The sequence below is a fragment of the Stenella coeruleoalba genome (assembly GCF_951394435.1).
Source record: "Stenella coeruleoalba genome assembly, chromosome: 7".
In the NCBI taxonomy this organism is placed as follows: domain Eukaryota; kingdom Metazoa; phylum Chordata; class Mammalia; order Artiodactyla; family Delphinidae; genus Stenella; species Stenella coeruleoalba.
In genome coordinates, this window is record NC_137153.1 from 75,805,946 (window position 1) to 75,830,241 (window position 24,296).

The window sequence follows — 24,296 nt, forward strand, 5'->3', positions numbered from 1 at the left end:
GCCTCATAGAAGGAGTTTGGGGGTGTTCCTCGCTCTGCTGTATTTTGGCAGAGTTTGAGAAGGATGGGTGTTAGATATTCTCTAAACGTTTGATAGAATTCACCTGTGAAGCCATCTTGTCCTGGGCTTTTGTTTGTTGGAAGATTTTTAATCACAGTTTCAATTTCATTGCTTGTGATTGGTCTGTTCATATTTTCTATTTCTTCCTGGTTCAGTCTTGGAAGGTTGTGCTTTTCTAAGAATTTGTCCATTTCTTCCAGTTTGTCCATTTTATTGGCATATAGTTGCTTGTAGTAATCTCACATGATCCTTTGTATTTCTGCAGTTTCAATGGTTATTTCTGCTTTTTCATTTGTAATTTGATTGATTTGAGTCTTCTCCCTTTTTTCCTGGATGAGTCTGGCTAATGGTTTATCAATTTTGTTTATCTTCTCAAATAACCAGCTTTTAGTTTTATTGATCTTTGCTATCATTTCCTTCATTTCTTTTTCATTTTTTTCTGATCTGATCTTATGATTTCCCTCCTTCTGCTGACTTTGGGGTTTTTTTGTTCTTCTTTCTCTAATTGCTTTAGGTGTAAGTCTGGGTTTTTTATTTGAGATTTTTCTTGTTTCTTGAGGTAGGATTGTATTTCTACAAACTTCCCTCTTAGAACTGCTTTTGCTGCATCCCGTAGGTTTTGGGTTGTCATGTTTCTAGGTATTTTTTGATTTCCTCTTTGATTTCTTCAGTGATCTCTTGGTTATTTAGGAGTGTATTGTTTAGCCTACATGCGTTTGTATTTTTTACAGATTTTCCTGTAATTGATATCTAGTTTCATAGCGTTGTGGTCGGAAAAGATACCTGATACAATTTCAATTTTCTTAAATTTACCAAGGCTTGATTTGTGACCTAAGACATGATCTATCCTGGAGAATGTTACGTGGGCAGTTGAGAAGAAAGTGTATTCTGTTGTTTTTGGATGGAATGTCCTATAAATATCAATTAAGTCCATCTTGTTTAATGTATCATTAAAAGCTTGTGTTTCCTTATTTATTTTCACTTTGGATTATCTGCCCATTGGTGAAAGTGAGGTGTTAAAGTCCCCTACTGTGATTGTGTTACTGTTGATTTCCCCTTTTATGGCTGTTAGCATTTGCCTTATGTATTGAGGTGCTCCTGTGTTGGGTGCATAAATATTTACAATTTTTATATCTTCTTCTTGGATCAATCCCTTATTCAGTAGTGTCCTTCTTTGTCTCTTGTAGTAGGCTTTATTTTTAACTCTCTTTTGTCTGATATGAGAATTGCTACTCCAACTTTCCTTTGATTTCTATTTGCATGGAATATCTTTTTCCATCCCCTCACTTTCAGTCTGTATGTGTCCTAGGTCTGAAGTGGGTCTCTTGTAGACAGCATATATATGGGTCTTGTTTTTGAATCCATTTAGCCAGTCTGTGTCTTTTGGTTGGCGCATTTAATCCATTTACTTTTAAGGTAATTATTGACATGTATGTTCCTATTACCATTTTCTTAATTATTTTGGGTTTGTTATTGTAGGTCTTTTCCTTCTCTTGTGTTTTCTGCCTAGAGAAATTCCTTTAGCATTTCTTGTAAAGCTGGTTTTGTGGTGCTGAATTCTCTTAGCTTTTGCTTGTCTGTAAAGGTTTTAATTTCTCCATTGAATCTGAATGAGATCCTTGCTGGGTAGAGTAATCTTGGTTGTAGGTTTTTCCCTTTCATCACTTTAAATATGTCCTGCAACACCGTACTGGCTTGCAGAGTTTCTGGTGAGAAATCAGGTGTTAACCTTATGGGGATTCCCTTGTATGTTATTTATTGCTTTCCCCTTGCTGCTTTTAATATTTTTTGTTTGTATTTAGTTTTTGATAGTTTGATTAATATGTGTCTTGTCATGTTTCTCCTTGGATTTATCCTTTATGGGACTCTCTGCACTTCCTGGACTTGATTGACTCTTTCCTTTCCCATGTTAGGTAAGTTTCCAACTATAATCTCTTCAAATATTTTCTCAGTCCCTTTTTTTTCTCTTCTTCTTCTGGAACCCCTGTAATTCGAATGTTGGTGCGTTTAATGTTGTTCCAGACTTCTCTGAGACTGTCCTCAATTCTTTTCATTCTTTTTTCTTTATTCTTCTCTGCAGTAGTTATTTCCACTATTTTATCTTCCAGGTGACTTATCCATTCTTCTTCCTCAGTTATTCTGCTGTTGATTCCTTCTAAAGAATTTTAAAATTTCATTTACTGTGTTGTTCATTTTAAAATTTCATTTACTGTGTTGTTCATCATTGTTTGTTTGCTCTTTAGTTCTTCTAGGTCTTTGTTAAACGTTTCTTGTATTTTCTCCATTCTATTTCCAAGATTTTGGATCATCTTTACTATCATTACTCTGAATTCTTTTTCAGGTAGACTGCCTGTTTCCTCTTCATTTGTTTGGTCTGGTGGGTTTTTACCTTGCTTCTTCCTCTGCTGTGTATTTCTCTGTCTTCTCATTTTGCTTAACTAACTGCGTTTGGGGTCTCCATTTCACAGGCTGCAGGTTCGTAGTTCCTGTTGTTTTTGGTGTCTGCCCTCAGTGAGCAAGGTTGTTTCAGTGGGTTGTGGCTGGTCCCCTTCCCGGTGGAGGGGACTGGTACCTGTGTTCTGGTGGATGAGGCTGGATCTTGTCTTTCTGTTGGGCAGGACCACGTCTGGTGGTATATTTTGGGGTGTCTGTGAACTTATTATGATTTTAGGCAGCCTCTCTGCTAATGGATGGGATTGTGTTCCTGTCTTACTAGTTGTTTGTTATGGGGTGTCAAGCACTGTAGCTTGCTGGTCGTTGGGTGGAGCTGGGTCTTAGCATTGAGATGGAGATCTCTGTGAGAGCTTTTGCCGTTTGATATTACATGGGGCTGGGAAATCTCTGGTGGTCCAATGTCCTGAACTTGGCTCTCCCACCTCAGAGGCTCAGGCCTGACACCCAGTCACAGCACCAAGACCCTGTCAGCCACATGGCTCAGAAGAAAAGGGAGAAAAAAAAAGAAAGAAAAATCAATAAATAAAATTATTGAAATAATTAATATTATTAAAGGGCTTCCCTGGTGGTTCAGTGGTTGAGAGTCCTCCTGTCGATTCAGGGGACATGAGTTCGTGGCCCGGACTGGGAAGATCCCACATGCCGCGGAGTGGCTAGGCCCATGAGCCATGGCCACTGAGTCTGCGCATCTGGAGCCTGTGCTCTGCAACGGGAGAGGCCACAACAGTGAGAGGCCTGCGTACTGGAAAAAAAAAAAATAAAAAAAAGTAATTTAAAAAAAGAAAGAAGAGAGCTACCAAACCAATAAACAAATCTACCAATGATAACAAGTGCTAAAACCTATACCAAAAAAACCCAAAATGCACAGACAGAGCCCTAGGACAAATGGTAAAAGCAAAGCTATATAGACAAAATCACACAAAGAAGCATACACATACACACTTACAAAAAGAGAAAAAGGAAAAAAATATATATACACACAAAACGAAGAGAGCAACCAACTCAATAAACAAATCTGCCAATGATAATAAGTTGTAAATACTAAACTAAGATAAACATAAAACCAGAAACAAATTAGATGCAGAAAGCAAACCCCAAGTCTACAGTTGCTCCCAAAGTCCCCTGCCTCAATTTTGGTATGATTCGTTGGCTATTCAGGTATTCCACAGATGCAGTGTACATCAAGTTGATTGTGGAGATTTAATCCACTGCTCCTGAGGCTGCTGGGAGGAATTTCCCTTTCTGTTGTTTGTTCGCACAGCTCCTGGGGTTCAGCTTTATATTTGGCCCTGCCTCTGCATGTGGGTGGTCTGAGGGCATCTATTCTTCACTCAGACAGGACGGGGTTAAAGTAGCAGCTGATTAGGGGGCTCATGCTCACTCAGGCTGGGGGGAGGGTGGGGTATGGAATGTGGGGCAAGCCTGTGGCAGCAGATGCCGGTGTGACGTTGCACCAGCCTGAGGCGCACCGTGTGTTCTCCTGGGGAAGTTGTCCCTTGATCACGAGACCCTGGCAGTGGTGGGCTGCACAGGCTCCTGGGAGGGGAGGTGTGGAGAGTGACCTGTGCTCGCACACAGGCTTCTTGGTGGCTGCAGCAACAGCCTTAGCATTTCATGCCCGTCTCTGGTGTCTGCGCTGATAGCCACAGCTCGCGCCCGTCTCTGGAGCTTCTTTAGGCGGTGCTATGAATCCCCTCTCCTTGTGCACCAGGGAACAATGGTCTCTTGCCTCTTAGGCAGGTCCATACATTTTCTGGACTCCCTCCCATCTAGCTGTGGCGCACTAGCCCCCTTCAGGCTGTGTTCACGCAGCCAACCCCAGTCCCCTCCCTGGGATCTGACCTCCAAAGCCCGAGCCTCAGCTCCCAGCCCCCGCCCGCCCTGGCGGGTGAGCAGGTAAGCCTCTCAGCTGGTGAGTGCTGGTCAGCACCGATCCTCTGTGCGGGAATCTCTCCGCTTTGCCCTCTGCACCCCTCTTGCTGCGCTCTCCTCCGTGGCTCCGAAGCTCCCACCCTGCCACCCCCAGTCTCCGCCAGTTAAGGGGCTTCCTAGTGTGTGGAAACCTTTCCTCCTTCACAGCTCCCTCCCAGAGGTGCAGGTCCTGTCCCTATTCTTTTGTCTCTGTTTGTTCTCTTTTCTTTTGCCCTACCCAAGGACATGGGGAGTTTCTTGCCTTTCGGGAAGATTGAGGTCTTCTGCCAGCATTCAGTAGGTGTTCTGTAGGAGCTGTTCCACATGTAGATGTATTTTTGATGTACTTGTGGGGAGGAAGGTGATCTCCACATCTTACTCCTCTGCCATCTTGAAGGTCCCCTGTCCCATTATTCTTGATGTTAACTTTGTTCACTTGGTTAAGGTGGTATTTACTAGGTTTCTCCAACATAAAGTTACTGTTTTTCTCTGTAAGCTAAATTTTGTGGGAGATATTTTGAAATTATGTAAATATCCTGTTCCTTAACAAATTTTCACCCACTAGGTTTAACATTCATTGATGATTTTTTGCATGAATCATTTATTACAATGATGGTTGCCAAATGCTCATTTTCTAATTTTGTCATTCCTTCCACATGTATTAAGTGGTATTCTACTGTAGGGAAGAACACTCTGTTATTCGTTCATTCATTTATTTAGACTCAAGAATTCCTATTTTATTTACTGGGGTTTAATTCTTTATTATTATTATTTATTTTGATGCTCAAATTGACCTATATTTGGCTAGCAGGAGCTTCTTCAAGAGGGTTCCTAGGTGTTTTTTTTTTACCACTTTCCAATCGCATCTTTAGCATTTCCTCACTTTTGACACTTCTATTCCAGACTTACGTTGTACTTTCTGTGCTCCACCTGTAGTATCATTCTGGTTCTTTCTAGTGGAGAATGATATGTAGAAACCAAGATCTGAGCATTAGGGGTGCTGATTAATACAGGGTGTCATTGTTTCTAGGCCCTTTTAACAAATAGAGTTAGGAAGGATAGACATAGACACACACACACACACACACACACACACACACACACAGTTTTCTTCTTGGTCATTTGAGTGTTCCACAGATTACCAGTGTGAGCATTTCATATAATATGGATTTTGATGTTTTTAAAAAATAACATTTACCGTAAGCAGAGCCCATGTGTGTGTGCACATGCATACACCTGTGCATATATATGTATGTGTATATCCTTCTTAGCTCTATCTGCATATGTGTGTGCATGCATGCACTTACTGATCTACCTAAGTTAAAAACCATGAGTTGACGCAAATACCTCCAATTCAAATCCAGTATGACAGAGTTTGTTTTAGCCTTTCCGCTTTCCATTTTTGAAACTCCTTTCTGAGAAGCCTGGCTCTCATTATTCACAATATATTTACATACTTGCCTGTTACCCTCATGTGTAATCACCATGGTGGCTGTCTCCTTAGCCACATCTCTGCACATTTAACTTGCCTTTTTGACTCTGTACTTCTCCAGTCCCAGTTCCCTTGGCACTATTAGCCTTCTCAGTCTTGACCATCCCCTTCACCCAACTGTCTCCATATTCCTGGCCCTAGCAGGCCCACCAACCTGAGCTGTAATAAGGGAAGGGAAGGAAGAGGAAAGGGAAGGGAAGGAAGAGGAAAGACACTAAGAAATATATTATAAAGAAAAATAAACAAAAGGGGAGAGCTGTTTTATTTATTTCTGTGTGAAATGCTGTTTTAAAAATATATAATAGTGTTTAGTAGCCCTTACTTCGAGGCTGACTGTGGTTCAAATTCTAAATTTACCACCTACCAGGTGTGTAATCTTGGGCAAGGTACTTAACATCTCTGTGCCTCAATTTTGTCACATGTAAAATGGGGCTAGTAATAATACCTGTCTCATAGGATTCTGGTGAGGTTTAAGTGAGTTAATATGTATAAAGTGTACAGGACAGTGTCTTGCACACAGTATTTTTATTATTATCAGACAACCTATCATTGTGAAATATGTTGTTTTTTTCTCATAAAAAATTACTAAATACCAATGAATCATTAGTGATGTCTTCAGTAGAGATAAGAAAAATTACTATGGTTACTTTTTCATCTATCAAAAAGTATATGTTCTCTACAGGAAAATAAGGCAGCCAGAATTGGTACTTTTCCAAGAGTTTTTTTTATTTTTTTATTTTAACCAGGCTGTGAAGTTAAAGGAAAAATCATTAAAAGTTATTGCCAATTAGAGATATTAGTTTAAGCCACTGGGATGGTTTTCAAAGTATACAGTTTTAATTTGCATGCATCTTTTTAGGAGTCTGCATCAGAAGTTGGCAGTCTGTGGCCCATAGGTCAAATCTAGCCCACTGCCTGGTTTTTATATGCCCAGTGAGCTAAGTGTGGTTTTTACATTTTTAAAAAACTTATTTATTTTTATTGAGTACTGCTGATTTACAGTGATGTATCAGTTTCTGGTGTACAGCAAAGTGATTCAGTTTCATATATATATATATTCTTTTCCACTATGGTTTATTATATGATATTGAATATTTCCTATGCTATATAGTAGGACCTTGTTTTTTTAATCTGTTTTATATGTAGTAGTTTGTATCTGATAATCCCAAACACCTAACTTTTCCCTCCACCACCCCCTTTCCCCTTTAGTAACCATAAGTTTGTGTTCTGTGTCTGTGAATCTGTTTCACAATAAGTTCATTTGTGTCATATTTTAGATTCTACATATAAGTGATATCATATGATATTTGTCTTTCTCTTTCTGACTTACTTCACTTAGTATGATAACCTCTAGGTCCATTCATGTTGCTGCAAATGGCATTATTTCATTCTTTTTTATGGCTGAGTAATATTCCATTGTATATATGTACTACATCTTTATCCATTCATCTGTCAGTGGACATTTAAGTTGCTTACATGTCTTGGCTATTGTAAATAGTGCTGCAGTGAACATTGGGATGCATGTATCTTTTCTAATTATAGTTTTGTCTGGCTATATGCCTAGGAGTGAAATTGCTGGATCATATGGTAACTCTGTTTTTAGTTTTGTAAGGAGGCTCCACACTGTTTTCTACAGCGGCTGCACCAATTTACATTCCGAACAATGTAGGAGGGTTCCCTTTTCTCCACACCCTCTCCAGCATTTGTTATTTGTAGCCTTTTTAATGATGGCCATTCTGACTGGTGTGAGGTGGTACTTCACTGTAGTTTTTTTTTTTTTTTTTTTTTTTTTTTTGCAGTACACGGGCCTCTCACTGTTGTGGCCTCTCCTGTTGTGGAGCACAGTCATCGGATGTGCAGGCTCAGCAGCCATGGCTCATGGGCCCAGCTGCTCCGCGGCATGTGGGATCCTCCCAGACCAGGGCACGAACCTGCGTCCCCTGCATTGGCAGGCGGACTCTCAACCACTGCGCCACCAGGGAAACCCCTTCACTGTAGTTTTGATTTGTATTTCTCTAATAATTATGTTGAGCATCTTTTCATGTGCCTATTAGTCATCTGTGTGTCTTCTTTGGAGAAATATCTATTTAGGTCTTCTGCCCATTTTTACATTTTTAAATGGTTTTAAAAAGTAAGAATATTTTATGACAAGTGAAAATTATGTAAAATGCAAATTTCATTTTCTATAAGTAAAGTTTCATTGGAGCATAGCCACACCTATTTGTGTATATCTTATCTGTGGCTGATCTTGCTCTACAGTGACAGGGTTGAATAGTTACAACAGAGACAATACGGTCCACAAAGTCTAAAATACTTAATGTATGGCCCACTCTCACCACTATTATTCAACATAGTTTTGGAAGTTTTAGCCACAGCATTCAGAGAATAACAAGAAATAAAAGGAATCCAAATCAGAAAAGAAGTAAAGCTGTCACTCTTTGCAGATGGCATGATACTATACATAGAGAATCCTAAAGATGCTACCAGAAAACTACTAGAGCTAATCAATGAATTTGGTAAAGTAGCAGGATACAAAATTAATGCACAGAAATCTCTTGCATTCCTATACACTAATGATGAAAAATCTCAAAGTGAAATTAAGAAAACACTCCCATTTACCATTGCAACAAAAAGAATAAAATATCTAGGAAAAAAACTACCTAAGGAGACAAAAGACCTGTATGCAGAAAATTATAAGACACTGATGAAAGAAATTAAAGATGATACAAATAGACGGAGAGATATACTATGTTCTTGGATTGGAAGAATTAACATTGTGAAAATGACTATACTACCCAAAGCAATCTACAGATTCAGTGCAATCCCTATCAAATCACCAATGGCATTTTTTATGGAATTAGAGCAGAAAATCTTAAAATTTGTATGGAGACACAAAAGACCCCGAATAGCCAAAGCAGTCTTGAGGGAAAAAAACAGAGCTGGAGGAATCAGACTCCTTGACTTCAGACTATACTACAAAGCTACAGCAATCAAGACAATATGGTACTGGCACAAAAACAGAAACATAGATCAATGGAACAGGATAGAAAGCCCAGAGATAAACCCACGCACCTTTGGTCAACTAATCTATGACAAAGGAGGCAAGGATATACAATGGAGAAAAGACAGTCTCTTCAATGAATGGTGCTGGGAAAACTGGACAGCTACATGTAAAAGAAGGAAATTAGAACACTCCCTAACATCTTACACAAAAATAAGCTCAAAATGGATTAAAGACTAAATGTAAGGCTAGATACTATTAAACTCTTAGAGGAAAACATAGGCAGAACACTCCATGACATAAATCACAGCAAGATCCTTTTGACCCACCACCTAGAGAAATGGAAATAAAAACAAAAAGAAACAAATGGGACCTAATGAAACTTAAAAGCTTTTGCACAGCAAAGGAAACCATAAACAAGACCAAAAGACAACCCTCAGAATGGGAGAAAATATTTGCAAATGAAGCAACTGACAAAGGATTAATCTCCAAAATTTACAAGCAGCTCATGCAGCTCAATATCAAAAAAACAAATCATCCAATCCAAAAATGGGCAGAAGACCTAAATAGACATTCCTCAAAAGAAGATATACAGATTGCCAACAAACACATGAAAGAATGCTCAACATCATTAATCATTAGAGAAATGCAAATCAAAACTACAATGAGATATCATCTCACACCAGTCAGAATGGCCATCATCAAAAAATCTAGAAACAATAAATGCTGGAAAGGGTGTGGAGAAAAGTGAACCCTCTTACACTGTTGGTGGGAATGTAAATTGATACAACCACTATGGAGAACAGTATGGAGGTTCCTTAAAAAACTAAAAATAGAACTACCATATGACCCAGTAATCCCAGTACTGGGCATATACCCTGAGAAAACCATAATTCAATAAGAGTCATGTACCACAATGTTCATTGCAGCTGTATTTACAGTAGCCAGGACATGGAAGCAACCTAAGTGTCCATCAACAGATGGATGGATAAAGAAGGTGTGGCACATATATACAATGGAATATTACTCAGCCATGAAAAGAAACGAAATTGAGTTATTTGTAATGAGGTGGATGGACCTAGACTCTGCCATACAGAGTGAAGTAAGTCGGAAAGAGAAAAACAAATACCGTATGCTCACACATATATATGGAATCTAAGAAAAAAAAAAAGCTCATGAAAAACGTAGGGGCAAGACGGGAATAAAGACGCATACCTACTAGAGAATGGACTTGAGGATATGCGGAGGGGGAAGGGTAAGCTGGGACAAAGTGAGAGAGTGGCATGGACATATATACACTACCAAACGTAAAATAGCTAGCTGGGGGAAGCAGCCACACAGCACAGGGAGATGAGCTCAGTGCTTTGTGACCACCTGTAGGGGTGGGATAGGGAGTGTGGGAGGGAGACGCAAGAGGGCAGAAACTAACACACCATTGTAAAGCAGTTATACTCCACTAAAGATGTTAAAAAAAAAAAAGTGTGCTGACTCTTGGTTTATACTGTTAGAGAAGCAGTCACAGAGGTCTGGAAGAATCTCAGGGAAGATGGGTCAAGTCCAGCAGATACTCCTGCCTTGCCTGGTGACCCTGGGCAAGTCACATATCCTGGTCTGTTTCCTCATCTGTGAAATGAGAATATTGGACCTGAAGATCTAAGTGCTTCATGCTACCCTTTGGTGCCTTCGTAACATGAATTCACTCGATTCTACTTTTATAGGCTGACAGTTTATTTAAAAAGCAGTCTCACTTCATCTTTTCCATTAATCTGTTTGATATGAATTGAGCTAATATGGCAATTTTCATCTCTGTCTAAAAGCTTCAGAAATCATTAAGACCTCACATTTTTATCTGATTTTATCTCCCATTACTGTGCCTGAGTGGATTTTGTGTTGCAATATATATTACCTTATTTTGTTAGATGGCCAAGGTATTTCACAATGGCCCAAAGAGCAGTTTATTCTGTTCCATAGCAACAAGTCTTTTGCCCACATTTGCCATCTGGTGTTTGAAGCCTGTATCTTGTGGAGATTTTTTTCATTAGCTGACAGTCATTACTCATCTTCTTTTGGCTTTAGTATATCTGACATTCTCATTATTGCTCATCCTAAATAGTCTCTGTTTTAAGTAAGAGAGCACTTGGAGTTGTTTGCTTAATAGAAGGAATTCAATTTTCTCATCTGGAAAACAAGGGTGTTGGATGAGAAGGTTCCTGCCAGTTGACACCATCTATGATTTTATGAAACTTGGGTTTTAATGACTTATGTATGTGATTGACAGCCCACCTAGACTGTGGTCTGTGAAGAGGAAGGCCATGCCATAATAGGCTCTCTTGGTGATGAATAACTGAGTAAGTGAATGAATGGCCACATAAGCCCAGGTAATATCAGGATGAGAGCGCCATTGTCCCATAAAGGCAATACCAACGGTATTTTGTAATTTTCCACATTCATTTTCCATAGTATTTTTAGAGGTTTCCTAAAAATAAATCTCAAGGCCGTGACCTACAAAGCCCCTTGCTACCTCCTCCATCTGATTTTTACTACTCTTTCTTCTGGCCTTTATACTATATCCCCACTGGTCATCCTGGTATTTCAAAACATGCCAAGCATCTAATTGAAGTTTAATTTAAATATACATATCAGGGTCCTTGTACTGGCTGTTCCCTCTGCCTGGAATGCTCTTCCAAGAATATGCAAGTGGTTTATTCCCTTCATGCAAATCTGTGCTCAAACATCATCTCTCAGAGAGACTATCACATCCCACATCTTATTTTATCCATTTACTTTGTTTTATTTTTCATCATAGCACTCACTAATATATGCAATGTGTCTTATATGCATCTATCAGTTTATTGTTCCTAGCCCCTGGAATAGTGCTTTGCACACAGGAGTCACTCAAGCAGTAATTGTTGAGTGAATACATGAATGAGAACAAGAAAAAAAAATCTATTAAGTACCTGATTTGTGACTTACGGTTCTCTCCAACTCCACTGTTAAAGTACACACCTGTCTATAACACAACTTGTAGTTTTTTTGCCTCTATGCCTCTGCACCTATCATTATTTACCCCTTCTATCCCTTTCCCTCTAATTCTGGATACTTATAAGTCCCAAATCCTACCCATCATTGTCTGAGTTCTGTCTTTTCTTTGAAACCTTCACTGACCAGGCCCACTATCTCTCCATCTGAACTGGTGGGGCCAATGGCACTCTGTCATCATGCCCTCTCCCATCTGATTCATTATCTATCTCTCCGTGTCTTAACTCCCCAACCATAGGCTCTATGAGTAGAGATTATTTTTATGTATTTCTATTTTGTTTTACTTTACATTTTCATGTATATTTTAAATGGAATTGATTTTTTTGTTTTAGATAGAATAGAACATTTACTATTAACAATTTTGAATCTGCAAAGATATAAAGATGAAAGCAAAAATTACCCCCGAATTCTACTGTAAAGAGAAAATAACCACTGTGAACATTTAGACACACCAACCCAACACACACACACACACACACACACACACACACACACACACCATATTCTCATAAAAAATTGGATACCCTATGTTATCTAGTACCTTAAATATTTTTTTGCATTGTTTTAAAAAAATTTAAGATTATATCGAGGATAATTCAGTAAATATGTCTTCACTGATACTTTTAATTGCTGCAGTTTCATCATATTTAACCAATCCCTTATTTGACTGACTTTGAAATTATTTGCAATTTTTAGCTATTGCAAATGTTTGATGTATATTTTTGGGGTAAGCGGGATGAGAGATTTGAAGAGAGGGTAGACTTGAAATCATCATGGTGGAGGGATGGAACATGAATTGACTAGAGAAATACTCTTCACATTTTTTTTTACTAATGTGCCCCCTAAAAGAATTTTGAAAAATTCTATTCGCTTTTGCATTTTTAGAAGTTGATATGTATAGTTTTTATTAAATTTTAAAATGTTTAAAGCTTATAATTTCTGGCAAATTGTAAATATATACATGTTAAAATTAAGCTATGCTATTACTTTTTAAAAGATGTTTGATGGAATCAAAATATAGTGGTTTGATATCTACCTTAATCTATTTTTCAAAAAATCATGAACTAGCTCCTTATTAATGATCTGAAATGGTATACAGTCCCTTTTTCTTCTAGAATTACCAGTTCTATTCTCCTTTTCTTACAGAGTTTGTGCTAATACAGTATAGTTTTACACTTCAAAGCCTTTTACTGGTCAACCATTGCAATGAAATTTGTGTGCATAAATTTAAATATTTAAAATTTCCTGGGACCACAAGGAAATTTTTAAATGTGTATTACACATTTTGAAAAGTAATTTGTTAAATGTATTAATAAAATAAAAAAGCTGTTTTTTTTTTCCAACTAGGTAATGTATCTATGGATGAGTGTTACTTGTTGGTAGAATTAAATAGGAGCAGTATCAATTTTTTTCTTATTTTTCATTTTTATAGATGTAAGTGCTGGGAAACATTTTCACATTAATCAAGAAGATGGGAATGGGCAGAGTTTTGTTATAGCAATTTTCCTCAATCTTTTGAACTCCTTTTGAGTTATTTGATTAAAAAAATTGTGTATAGGGCTTCCCTGGTGGCGCAGTGGTTTAGAGTCCGCCTGCCGATGCAGGGGACGCGGGTTCGTGTCCCGGTCCGGGAAGATCCCACATTCCTTGGAGTGGCTGGGCCTGTGAGCCATGGCCGCTGAGCCTGCACGTCTGGAGGCTGTGCTCCGCAACGGGAGAGGCCACAACAGTGAGAGGCCTGTGTACTGCAAAAAAAAAAAAAAAAAAAATGGTGTATAAATTTATTACCAAAAAATACTTCTAATGATCTGTCAGTGGATAAGCAATTAGGCCTCCTGTCAGTTTTATTGACAGTAAAGACAGGGCTGGAGAAATGTCTTAGGGGGCCAGGCACAGACATTGGCTGGAGCACCTTTGAACTTGATGACTATGGATATTCTGTCTACTGTGTGGTGTGCTTGCCCCAGTGCTGCCTGGCTCCTCAGGTGCAGCCCAGAGAAGCAGGGCTGGGTTTCATCAGGGTTGAAAATTCAGCACATGTGTGTTAACTAAAAGATATAAGAAATATGAAAAAATAGCTAGTGGAATCCAGGCTGGACAAGGAAAGTGGTGAAAGATGGACTGGGGAAAGTAGAGAGGAGAAAGTAAAGGGAGGGCTCTTTAAGGTGGATGATTGTTTGGAATAGCTGAAGTGGCAAACAGGAAAAAGAGGAAATGGTGGTCAGTTGTGTGATTCCGTAGTCTTAGAGGTAGAGCAGTTATGGGTCGTGAACATGGCCAAGGTGTGGCCATGACGTAAAGTTCGTAAACTTCATTTGTTCATAAACAGATCACATGAAGATGAGTTCATGGAAATAGGTGCTATGATCTCAAAAGGGTTGTCCATGTTGATAGGATAAGGAGTGAAGGCAGGGCTTGCAGTGGAGAGATAGAGTGTAGGGCAGGCGTCAACAGATTTGAACAATGAGAGAAGGTTGGTAAAGCAGAACAACAAAGAAAGAGGAAGCATGCCTTGAAAGCTGAAAGGAGTGGGTCTTAAGGGAGCTTTGCATGTTTACAAGAAGCTGCAGGAAAAATGGTTTAGAAATGGCCATGGTGGGTATGGAAACTCATTGCCTGACCCTGATGTAGGAATACCTGTCATTTGAGAAGTGTTGGGGAGGCCGTGTCCTCAGGGAAGAGCCCCAGTTATGAGGAGGGAGAAACTCAGAGCAGATATTGAAGACACAGGGAAATTTGCTGTCGATGGATGGGCGGTAACAAGAAGTCACAGTGAAGTGGAGAGTGGTAGGAGCAGGTCAGGAACAAGAAAGTAGCACAGAGCTTTTTGAAGAGAATGTTACAGATCAATATCCCTGCTGTGTATTTGAGGAGCAGGTGAATTCTAGTTTTCATGTTGACTGAAGAAAACTGAAAAGAGGGCAGGTGGATTTAGTCCAGTGGCCTCTGAGGAGTAGGGCCTTTGCCCAACTACTCAATATCAGCTTTAATTTCATTGAAGATGTGTCTTGCTTGGTTGAAATAATTGAGGCTTAACATGCTGCAGACATGCTGAATTATTATTTTAATGTATTTTTGCTTTTTATTGCCATTGGGATTATTTTTGCGCCTGTATTTATTAATTATTTATTTAATAACTACATTACAAAAGGCATTGGCTTATAATTTTTATTCTCTGCATATCTGTGTTTATGTATATTGTGTATTTTGTCAGGTTTTGGTATGAGGATTTGGTAGCTTTTAGAAACAGAGAGGTGTCCATTGTTTTCTGTGCTCTGGAACTCTTAGCACAGACATTATCTGTTCTTTGTAAGCTAGAAAGAAGTTTTCTATAAAATTCTCTGAATGTGTGCTATCTAATATGGCATAATAAGCACCTGAAATGTGGCTAATATGACTGAGGAACTGAATTTTCAAATTTATTATTTTTATTTTAAATTTAATTTCTCATTTAAAAATTGATACTCATCTCAGTGTTTCAGTGTTTTGGGGTAAAACTGGTTATGTGAGTCTATGTTTTGTAGATTATGTGAAGTCTAAATACATAGATGACGTATTTCTAATGAAAATTTACCAGCCAGATTGAAATGTACTTTAAATGCAAAATATACCCTGGATTTTAAAGACTAAGAAAAAGTAAAACTAATAGCTTTTACATTGATTTTATGTTGACATGATAATTTTTTGTCATGGCCACCTATGTTGTTAAAATATGTTATTAAAATTAATTTTACTATTCCTTTTTATCCTTTTAGTGTGGCTATTAAGAAAATTTAAAATTATAAATGTGGCTTGCATTTGTGACAGGCATTATATTTCTATTAGACAGCATGGTTCTGAACCATAAGCTTTTCTAAAAGGTAGTAAAACTTCCTCAGTTTCTTTTTTTTTTAATTTTCATATCTGGTTTTATTTATTTTTAATTAATTTTTATTGGAGTACAGTTGATTTACAATGTTGTGTTAGTTTCTACTGTACAGCAAATTGAATCAGTTATACATATACATATATCCACTCTTTTCTAGATTCTTTTTCCATGTAGGCCATTACAGAGTATTGAGTAGAGTTCCCTGTGCTATGCAGCAGTTCCTTATTAGTTATCTGTTTTATATATCGTAGTGTGTATTTGTCAATCCCAATCTCCCAATTTATCCCTCTCCTCATTTTCTTATAGAGTTACTGGTTCATTCAGTTTTCCTATCTCTCCAGAATAAATTTTGATCATTTATATCTTCCTCAAAAGTATTTATTTCAAATGTATGAATATAGTACTTTAAAATATTTCCTTTCTTCCTCCCTCCCTTCCTTTCAGTAATGGTAAATGGTAAATCAGCTCTAAGATACATTGATAAAATTCTCTTTTTGTGATTTTCAATTAATTTTATATCTGCTTTGACATTTATTGATTCAAATATATTTTTAGAATCATCCAATTACTTTTCCTTATTTGTAGGAATTACATTTTTGTTTTCTGATAAAAATCACTTTTTTTAAAAAAGGATATCATCAATGAATAGAGAAGTCAATATTTATTTTATTTTATTTTCTGTTCCACAAACTATTTTTCCTGCAGTATACTGCCTTCTAATTGTTTAGATAAATTTTATATAAAAGTTTTCTTTCAATATTTCATGTTCCATGAAACATTTATTTTTACAATATTGCATTTAAAAATGAAACAGGATATGTCCTGCACATATATTTCATTTTTCTTTGTCCTTTCTTGCTTTGCAATCCACTTTTACAGAGAAAGCAATCACGCTGTACTTAAAAAGAATCAACAATAGATGCAATGTATCTACCATTTAAATGTTCCAGGGATGTGCTAATTTCTTAATTGAAATTACCATATTTAGCCTTCACAGTAGTTCTGTGAAGTATGTACTGATGGTATCCTCAGTTTGCAGATGGGGAAACCAGACCAAGAGGGATTGGAACCCATCCAGGGTTTCTCACCTATTGCCCATGGACTCACACGCTCCATGGGAGAGATCATTCTGTTAGTTTCTCATGCACAATACTAGAAAAATATAGCAGACCTCTTTATAGCAGAGGTCTAGCATCAGAACATCAACATAGTTCATGCTAAGATTCCATTGTCAGGCAGTTATTACATCCAGTTATGTTCAGTGTTCATAAATTGTCCCATGGTATACTACTACTGTGTTCTGGACTTGGGTTTCCTATAACAGCCTAACAAAAATCTTTCATTCATCTGCACTGAGGTACACTTTCTATAAACAATTGTTTCCTTTAATCATTTGGGGTGTGGGGAGAAATAGATACCAATTAGCCATTTTTAATACTGTGTATCTTCAAATTAGAATTTTTGAAGTCTTACTTATACCTATAGAATGGCAGAAAAGGAGAAACTTCATACAGTTTACTTCTTTGGGCAAGCAAAGGCAAATCCCTGTCTTTTTACCTCTGAACTCTATCCCATTTGCTGTCAAATACCTTTTAAAATTAATTTAGCTATGGTATAGTCTCTTTTAAGATTTAGATATTTAATAACAACAAATGACTATGGTTCATTAATTTGTGATTCTTTTCTTTCTTTTTTTTAAAGATAGTGTTTTTGGAAGAAGCGTCCCAACAAGAAAAGCTGGCCAAAGAATGGTGCTTCAAGCCATGTGAAATAAGAGAACTGAGCCACCAGTAAGTCAGAGCCAACATTTTTCCCTTTTACTTGATGCTGTTAACTAGTCTCAGATGATAAGAACCTGTCTTGAGAGACAGAGAGGCTTTTTTTTTTTTTTTAAAGGATGACGTGGGAAAGAGAAGGTAAATAGAGAACATGGAGCTGAAAGACAGAAACTTTGAAAACTAGAGGCTGCCATCATTCATTTACTTCTTCAGCAAATTATTGAGCTTATCATGTGTAAGAATAGGATCTGGAGGTGAAAATGATCTACAGAGCCTTGGTCCTCACTGGGTTTACGGCCCATGGGGGACAGGGAGAATAAACAAGTGCACAGATACGTAAGTTACTTCCTTCTATAAAGGAAGTAACGAGGGAGCATGATAGAGATAAACTAGGGCTCTGGAGGCGAGTTTGGGGAGGAATAACTCTGACAGTGTGCTTAGGGAAGACCTATCTCCAAAAGTACATTTGAGCTACGATTTTATGTTCCAGCTACTTTAGTGGTTAATATTTGTGCCAAATGTGTTTCCTGTTGATTGGTCTACTCTCTTCATAGCCTGGGTGATTTGTCTTATAGAAATGGGAATACTTTTTTTAAACTCAAAAATTTTGTCTGGTTTCAGGCCAAGTATGTTTCCAAAGTCAATGAAAGTTCCAGAGTCAACCAAAATCGTTTACATTCTACAAACACTTTTATAACTTGGGAAGTGGCTTTAGAGTAATGTAGTGAGAACACTGAATTAGGAATTAGAACACCTGCCACGAATCCTCACCCTACAGCTCTGCAGCTGTTAGATGGAAAGCAAGCCACTTCCCCTCTTTGAGCTCATCTCCTGGGCTGTTGGCAAAGGATTGTCCTAGATTGTGGTAGACACCTTGTCCACTGCAGGAGGACTGTGAATTGGGTTCCCCCTTAGGCTTTGAGGCAGAGGACCTGGCCACAGTCCAGAGAGATGGGGTGACTGACCCTAAAGTTTTGTTGCACTTATACTCACGTCTCCTCCTCCTTCCCTCTCTGTGCTGCCTCCCTGTTGGCTTAGAAGCATGTGGCCAGTGGGCATGCAGATGAGTCCAATGGACATGGAGGTCATTTTAGGCACCTCTGCTGTTGCCATGTTTCCTCTGCTAGATTTTCTTGAGAATATATATTGAGGAATAACTGACATTTATAAGTCACCTTCTTGCATTGCTTTGTCGTGAAAGATTAGAAGGTGGCTTGGGAGTGGATGAGATGGAGGTTGGGAGAGGGTGGGAGGATGGTGGAGTGGCTGGAGGATGGGCAGTGAGGTGAACACATCTGTGGGTCTTCATATCCTTTTGTCCCTCTTTATGAGGTTGCTTTTGGAGTTTAATCCATCTGACAAATGTATATGTCAGGAGACCTGTAAGCACTACACACAGAAAAGTGAGAAGGTAAGAAAAATTGTGAACTTTGGTGGAAGACTAAAATCTTTGAAGACAAATTATATTTAAAATGCAAAGTGATTTTTATATCAAACCTATAAGACAGGTACCGTTGAATTTCTTCAAGTCAGGATTAAAATACATGATGTCTCTGACAGTCTGTTTAATAGAGTCAGTGTACCTACAGGTATCTCAGCACTGTGTGGATTTTTTTTTAAATGAAAATTACTGCTGGAGCACTCTGAGCCGTGCTTTGATAGGAGTGGATCAGACTATGACCATGGACCTGAGAGAGGTTGACAGGGCCAGGATTAGAGTGAGGCAAGTGAGGCATTCACCTTGAGTACAGAATTTAAGGATTTTGGGGAGGGCAAAAAACTTACTAATCAAGATAAATAATACTTTAATGCAGTTTAATGCAGTATTTTTAAAAATCAAAATTAATGCAAAATACCAAACAAAATACCAAAATTATTAATAAGGACAAGATGTTGTTGTTTGCTTCACACCCCTGCATTTTTGTGCAATGAAAGAGTGGTTTTCAAACAGCCCAGGATTCCCAGGCCCTTGGGACCATCGCACCCCCAGCAGTGCATGTTGATGAGTGTTGCCAATAGTGTGCAAGCAGACTGAGTAACTTAAGCTATTATATAGAAGTTCATGTGTTTTGATTGTAGGGCTTTTTCTAGCATTTTCCACTTGGTTAAAAGACAGGTGGATGTTCTGACAAGGGGCACATATTGTTCTTTCTCCTCAGGTTCTGGTACAGCCTAGGCAGCACTGCAAGTTTGGGATGTGAAGTTGATGGTTTTTATCTGGGGAAAGTTGAGATTTTCTGAGGAAGTTAGGATAGTGATTAAGTAAAGTGAAAAGAGCAAAGTGGAAAAGCAGGAGAAAGGAGAGCTTTCTCACCTTCTCCTGCTTCAGCCTTCAAGACCCCCTGCTTTGCCTGCAGTTTGACTTTTGATGGCAACCATTTAGCTGCAAGTGATATCTTGAGTGGCGTTCTAAGCCTGGCTGGGCCACTAATCATCCTTAAGCTTCCTTTGTTCTTTCCGTAGAATGAGTAGCTGGGCTCAGTGAGCGCTAATCTCACGTGCAGCTCTGACAGTCCACACGCTCCTGCATGTACTGCTATCTGTAATAATCCTGGAATATAATTTTGATCATGTGAATGTTTCTATTAATAAGCATTTCATAATACTTCCTGTTTCCTAAAAAGGATTACTAGGCTTTCTGGATGAAAGTTAAACTTCTGATACAGTAAATCCTTGCTCCCTGTCGCCTCTGAAGACTTTGTATCCTGTGTTATCTCCTTTAGTTCTTTCATCTCTGGTACCTTCAGAATATGCTCAGCTTTCTCCTACATGGAAAACAAAAGGTGACTTTCACTCTTCCCCTACATTACCATTCTAACTTTCACTACCGAATAGTTTTTGCCCAGTACTTTCTCTACACCTGTCTTTCCTGTTCATGGCTCTCTCCTCAGCACCTAGGACAGTAACTAAAACATACTAGGACTGGGTAAGTACTTAGATAATAAAGGACTGCATCCATGTGAAATCAGGTGTCATTGTATGGAAATGAGAGCTCACAGGGTCTGGACTCTTGCAGTTTTTAACACTGGTCACTGTCCTGCACTCCTTCCCTAAATTGCTGTCCTCAACACCTCTCTATCATAGGTGTCTGTCTCCCTGACAATGATTCTGTCTAGATCAAGCACGATCTTCTCTTCCTCAATCCTACTCGTTAAGTGGAGGCTACTGCTCAAGGTTTAGTTTCATTCTTTCTTCCACAGAAATCTCCGGCACCACCAACTTCTAGGGTTACCTAATCAGGGGAGACTGTCGAATCTGAATGCCATCTTTAACTCTGTGACCTCTTATCGCATGTGTTCAATTGCTTTTTGGAGACTTGCAGGTCATACTTTGACTGTAGGCTTAGTATGACATTGTCCCTCCCTCAAAATGGACTTTCCTTTTAAATTCTCTGTACTTGATGTCATGTATTCAGCATCACACGCTCAGAAACTTACTCTGACTCTTTCCTCTGCTAACTAGAGCTAATAAAAATCAAGTTCTTTCTCTCATATTTATCCTTTTCCTTTATTCAGAAATGCTCTCATGCTTGAGAGATTGAAAGAGTGTCCCCACACGTGCCTGCCACCACCAGATTCAACTTCCTAAACCTGGGGTTCAATATGTCACAGTTCTGCCAAAGAAGATAAAAAACAAAGGATCAAATATTCTCATGATCCCCTCCCTCCTGGCTACAGAATAACAAATACATGTTAATTCACTAAATTGAGTATTCAAGACCCTTTCTTAAAATAACTTTTTTGTAGTTGTTTTTTAGGAAACATTTTCTATATAGTAAAGTGCATAGATCTTATATAATTTGATAAATTTTGGCAAATATATATTTTTCAAACATACCAATCAAGATATAAAACATTCCTTCATCCTAGAAAGTTCCCCGTGCTGCTTCCAGTCACTGTCCAGCCCCTTATCAGCAGCTACTGTTTGATTTCTATCACTTAGATTAATTTTGCCTGTTTTTGAACATCACATAAATGTAATAACTCAATATGTACTCTCTGGGCTTCCCTGGTGACGCAGTGGTTGAGAGTCCGCCTGCCGATGCAGGGGACACGGGTTCGTGCCCCGGTCCGGGAAGATCCCACATGCCGCGGAGCAGTTGGGCCCGTGAGCCATGGCCGCTAAGCCTGCGCATCCGGAGCCTGTTCTCCGCAACGGGAGAGGCCACAACAGTGAGAGGCCCGTGTACTGCAAAAACCAAAACCAAAACCAAAACCAAAATATGTACTCTTCTGAGTCTGGATTCTTCCATTCAAAATAATGTTTTTGAGATTCACTCTTATTGTTATGTACACTAGTAGTTCAGTCTTTTTCATTGCAAACAGTGTTTCATTGTATCAACAGACCACAGTTTGTTTATCTATGTTCCTGTGGTATTTGGATTGTTCCTCCCCACCCTTTTGTTATTGGAGTATAATTGCTTTACAATGTTGTGTTAGCTTCTGCTGTACAATGAAGTGAATCGGCTGTATGTGTACATCTGTCCTCTCCCTCTTGGGCCTCCCTCTCACCCCACCCACCATCCCACCCGTCTAGGTCACCACAGAGCACCGAGCTGAGCTTCCTGTGCTTTACAGCAGGTTCCCACCAGCTATCTATTTTACACACGGTAGTGTACCTAATCTCCCTAATCTCCCAATCTCAATCCTAATTTCCCAATTCGTCCCACCCTCCCCTTCCCCCCATGTCCACATGTCCATTCTCTACATTTACGTCTCTATTCCTGCCCTGGAAGTGGGTTCATCTGTACCATTTTTCTGGATTCCACATATATGCATTAGTATACAATATTTTTTTTTCTCTTTCTGACTTACTTCACTCTGTATGACAGACTCTAGGTCCATCCACATCTCTACAAATGACCCAATTTCATTCCTTTGCATGGCTGAGTAATATTCCATTGTATATAGGTAGCACATCTTCCTTATCCATTCGTCTGTCATTGGACATTTAGGTTGTTTCCATGTCCTGGCTATTGTAAATTTGAGGCTAGTATGAATAAATCCCCCATAAAGTCTTACATGATCCTTTTTGTAAACATATGTTTTATTTCACTTGGGTAAATTACTAGGAGTGAAATTGCTCCTTCTGTCTCTCTGTGTTTGTCTCTTTCTCTTACACACATACACACACACACACAGACACACACACACACACACACACACAGACGTCCTCTCTCACCCCTGATGTCCTCAACTAGATTATAATCTCTTTGAGGACAAGAAGGTGTCTTATTTTTCTTTGGACTCAAGGTGTAGCAGAGTTTCTTAAACATAGTAGATACTTGGGAAATATTATTTGATTGAACAATTCAACTACATGAAGAAGTCACATTGCCATTCCATGTTATGATGGTGGGGACAGTAAAAGCCCCAAGGACTGAAGTGTTCTGGAGAGGTCAGTGACTGACACCGAAGAGGAATCTGTATTTCCTTCTCCCTCTCTGCATGCCCTCACGTTGTAAGCACACTTACTGCAGTCGTCTTGAAGTACTTGTAGGTTGTCACTGCTTTTCATTTCCAGAGTGAATGAAAAATTCAGAGGGTAGTGACCAAGAATACTGAGGCTACTGCCTGGGTTTGAGTCTAGGCTCTAGAGCTGAAGCTGAATAATTACTTTTTTCAAGCTATTTAAATTTCCTGAGCTTGAGTTTACTCTTGTGAAGATGGGGATTACAATACTACTTCTTAAGTTTGTTGTGAGCATTACATCATCATCACAACTAATTTTTTTGGTGCTTTCCATTATCTAGGCACTGTTTTTGCAAATATTAACTCAATCCTCACAACAGCCCTACGGTGAAACTACTATCTCCATTTTATGTAAGGGGAAACTGAGTCACAGAGCAGTTAAAGAATATCCAACTGCTGGTTTATGGTGGGGCATAAATTCAAAATCAGGCAGTATCGGTCAAGAATGTGTATACTCAAACCTTATAATAAACTGCCTTCCACAAATAAGATGATGTACGTAGAATGCTGTGCCCAGTGCCCAGTACATGTCCGACTTCAGTAAACATTGCCTGCTGTCACCATCATCATTAGCATCATCACTACCATTCGTAATTCTCATTTTTATTTTATTTTTATTTATTTATTTTTTGCTATACGCGGGCCTCTCACTGTTGTGGCCTCTCCCATTGCGGAGCATAGGCTCCGGACGCGCAGGCTCAGCGGCCATGGCTCACGGGCCCAGCTGCTCCGCGGCATGTGGGATCTTCCCAGACCGGGGCATGAACCCGTGTCTCTTGCATCGGCAGGCGGACTCTCAACCGCTGCGCCACCAGGGAATCCCCCTAGTTCTCATTTTTTTTAAAAAAAGCATTTATAGATACCCGTGGCTTTGTCTTCCATTTAAGTAGTATACATTTGAATTGGTACTATATGGGATTCTTTATTATGTCCAATTCTGAGTTCCAGTTCCTTATGTATATAAAAATGTAACTAATATTTCCTTGTGGTGATGGTGGTGGTGGTGGTGCATACTGTATTTTAACAAATATCTGCTTGGATGCAATTAGACACTTAATAGACACCAGTGAGCCAGATGATTTCTTTAGAAAAGCTTGAAGTATCTATTAGCATTGGGCTGCCTCAGTTCTGTGGGCAGTGCTGCTGAAAACTCTAGAAAACATCGTTCTAGGACTTGCTGTTATAAGAGTTAATAGAAATAGGAAAATTGATGGGTGGAACA

General features: G+C 38.8%; 2 protein-coding genes across 6 annotated transcripts in view; one reads left to right on the forward strand and one right to left on the reverse strand.

Annotated features, from left to right (window-relative positions):
* Positions 1-24,296, forward strand: part of GDA (guanine deaminase) — a 260,601-nt gene that overhangs the window by 164,252 nt on the left and 72,053 nt on the right. For all 4 annotated transcript variants that reach the window (XM_079925961.1, XM_079925962.1, XM_079925964.1 and 1 more), the window contains one exon: positions 17,527-17,615. In XM_079925961.1, the coding sequence (XP_079782087.1) occupies positions 17,527-17,615 (89 nt within the window). The remainder of the gene's footprint in view (positions 1-17,526; positions 17,616-24,296) is intronic.
* LOC307188602 (uncharacterized protein) overlaps positions 2,870-24,296 on the reverse strand; it is a 205,414-nt gene continuing 183,987 nt past the window's right edge. For both annotated transcript variants that reach the window (XM_079925974.1, XM_079925968.1), the window contains exon 6: positions 2,870-2,993. In XM_079925974.1, the coding sequence (XP_079782100.1) occupies positions 2,982-2,993 (12 nt within the window). In that variant the 3' untranslated portion in view covers positions 2,870-2,981. The remainder of the gene's footprint in view (positions 2,994-24,296) is intronic.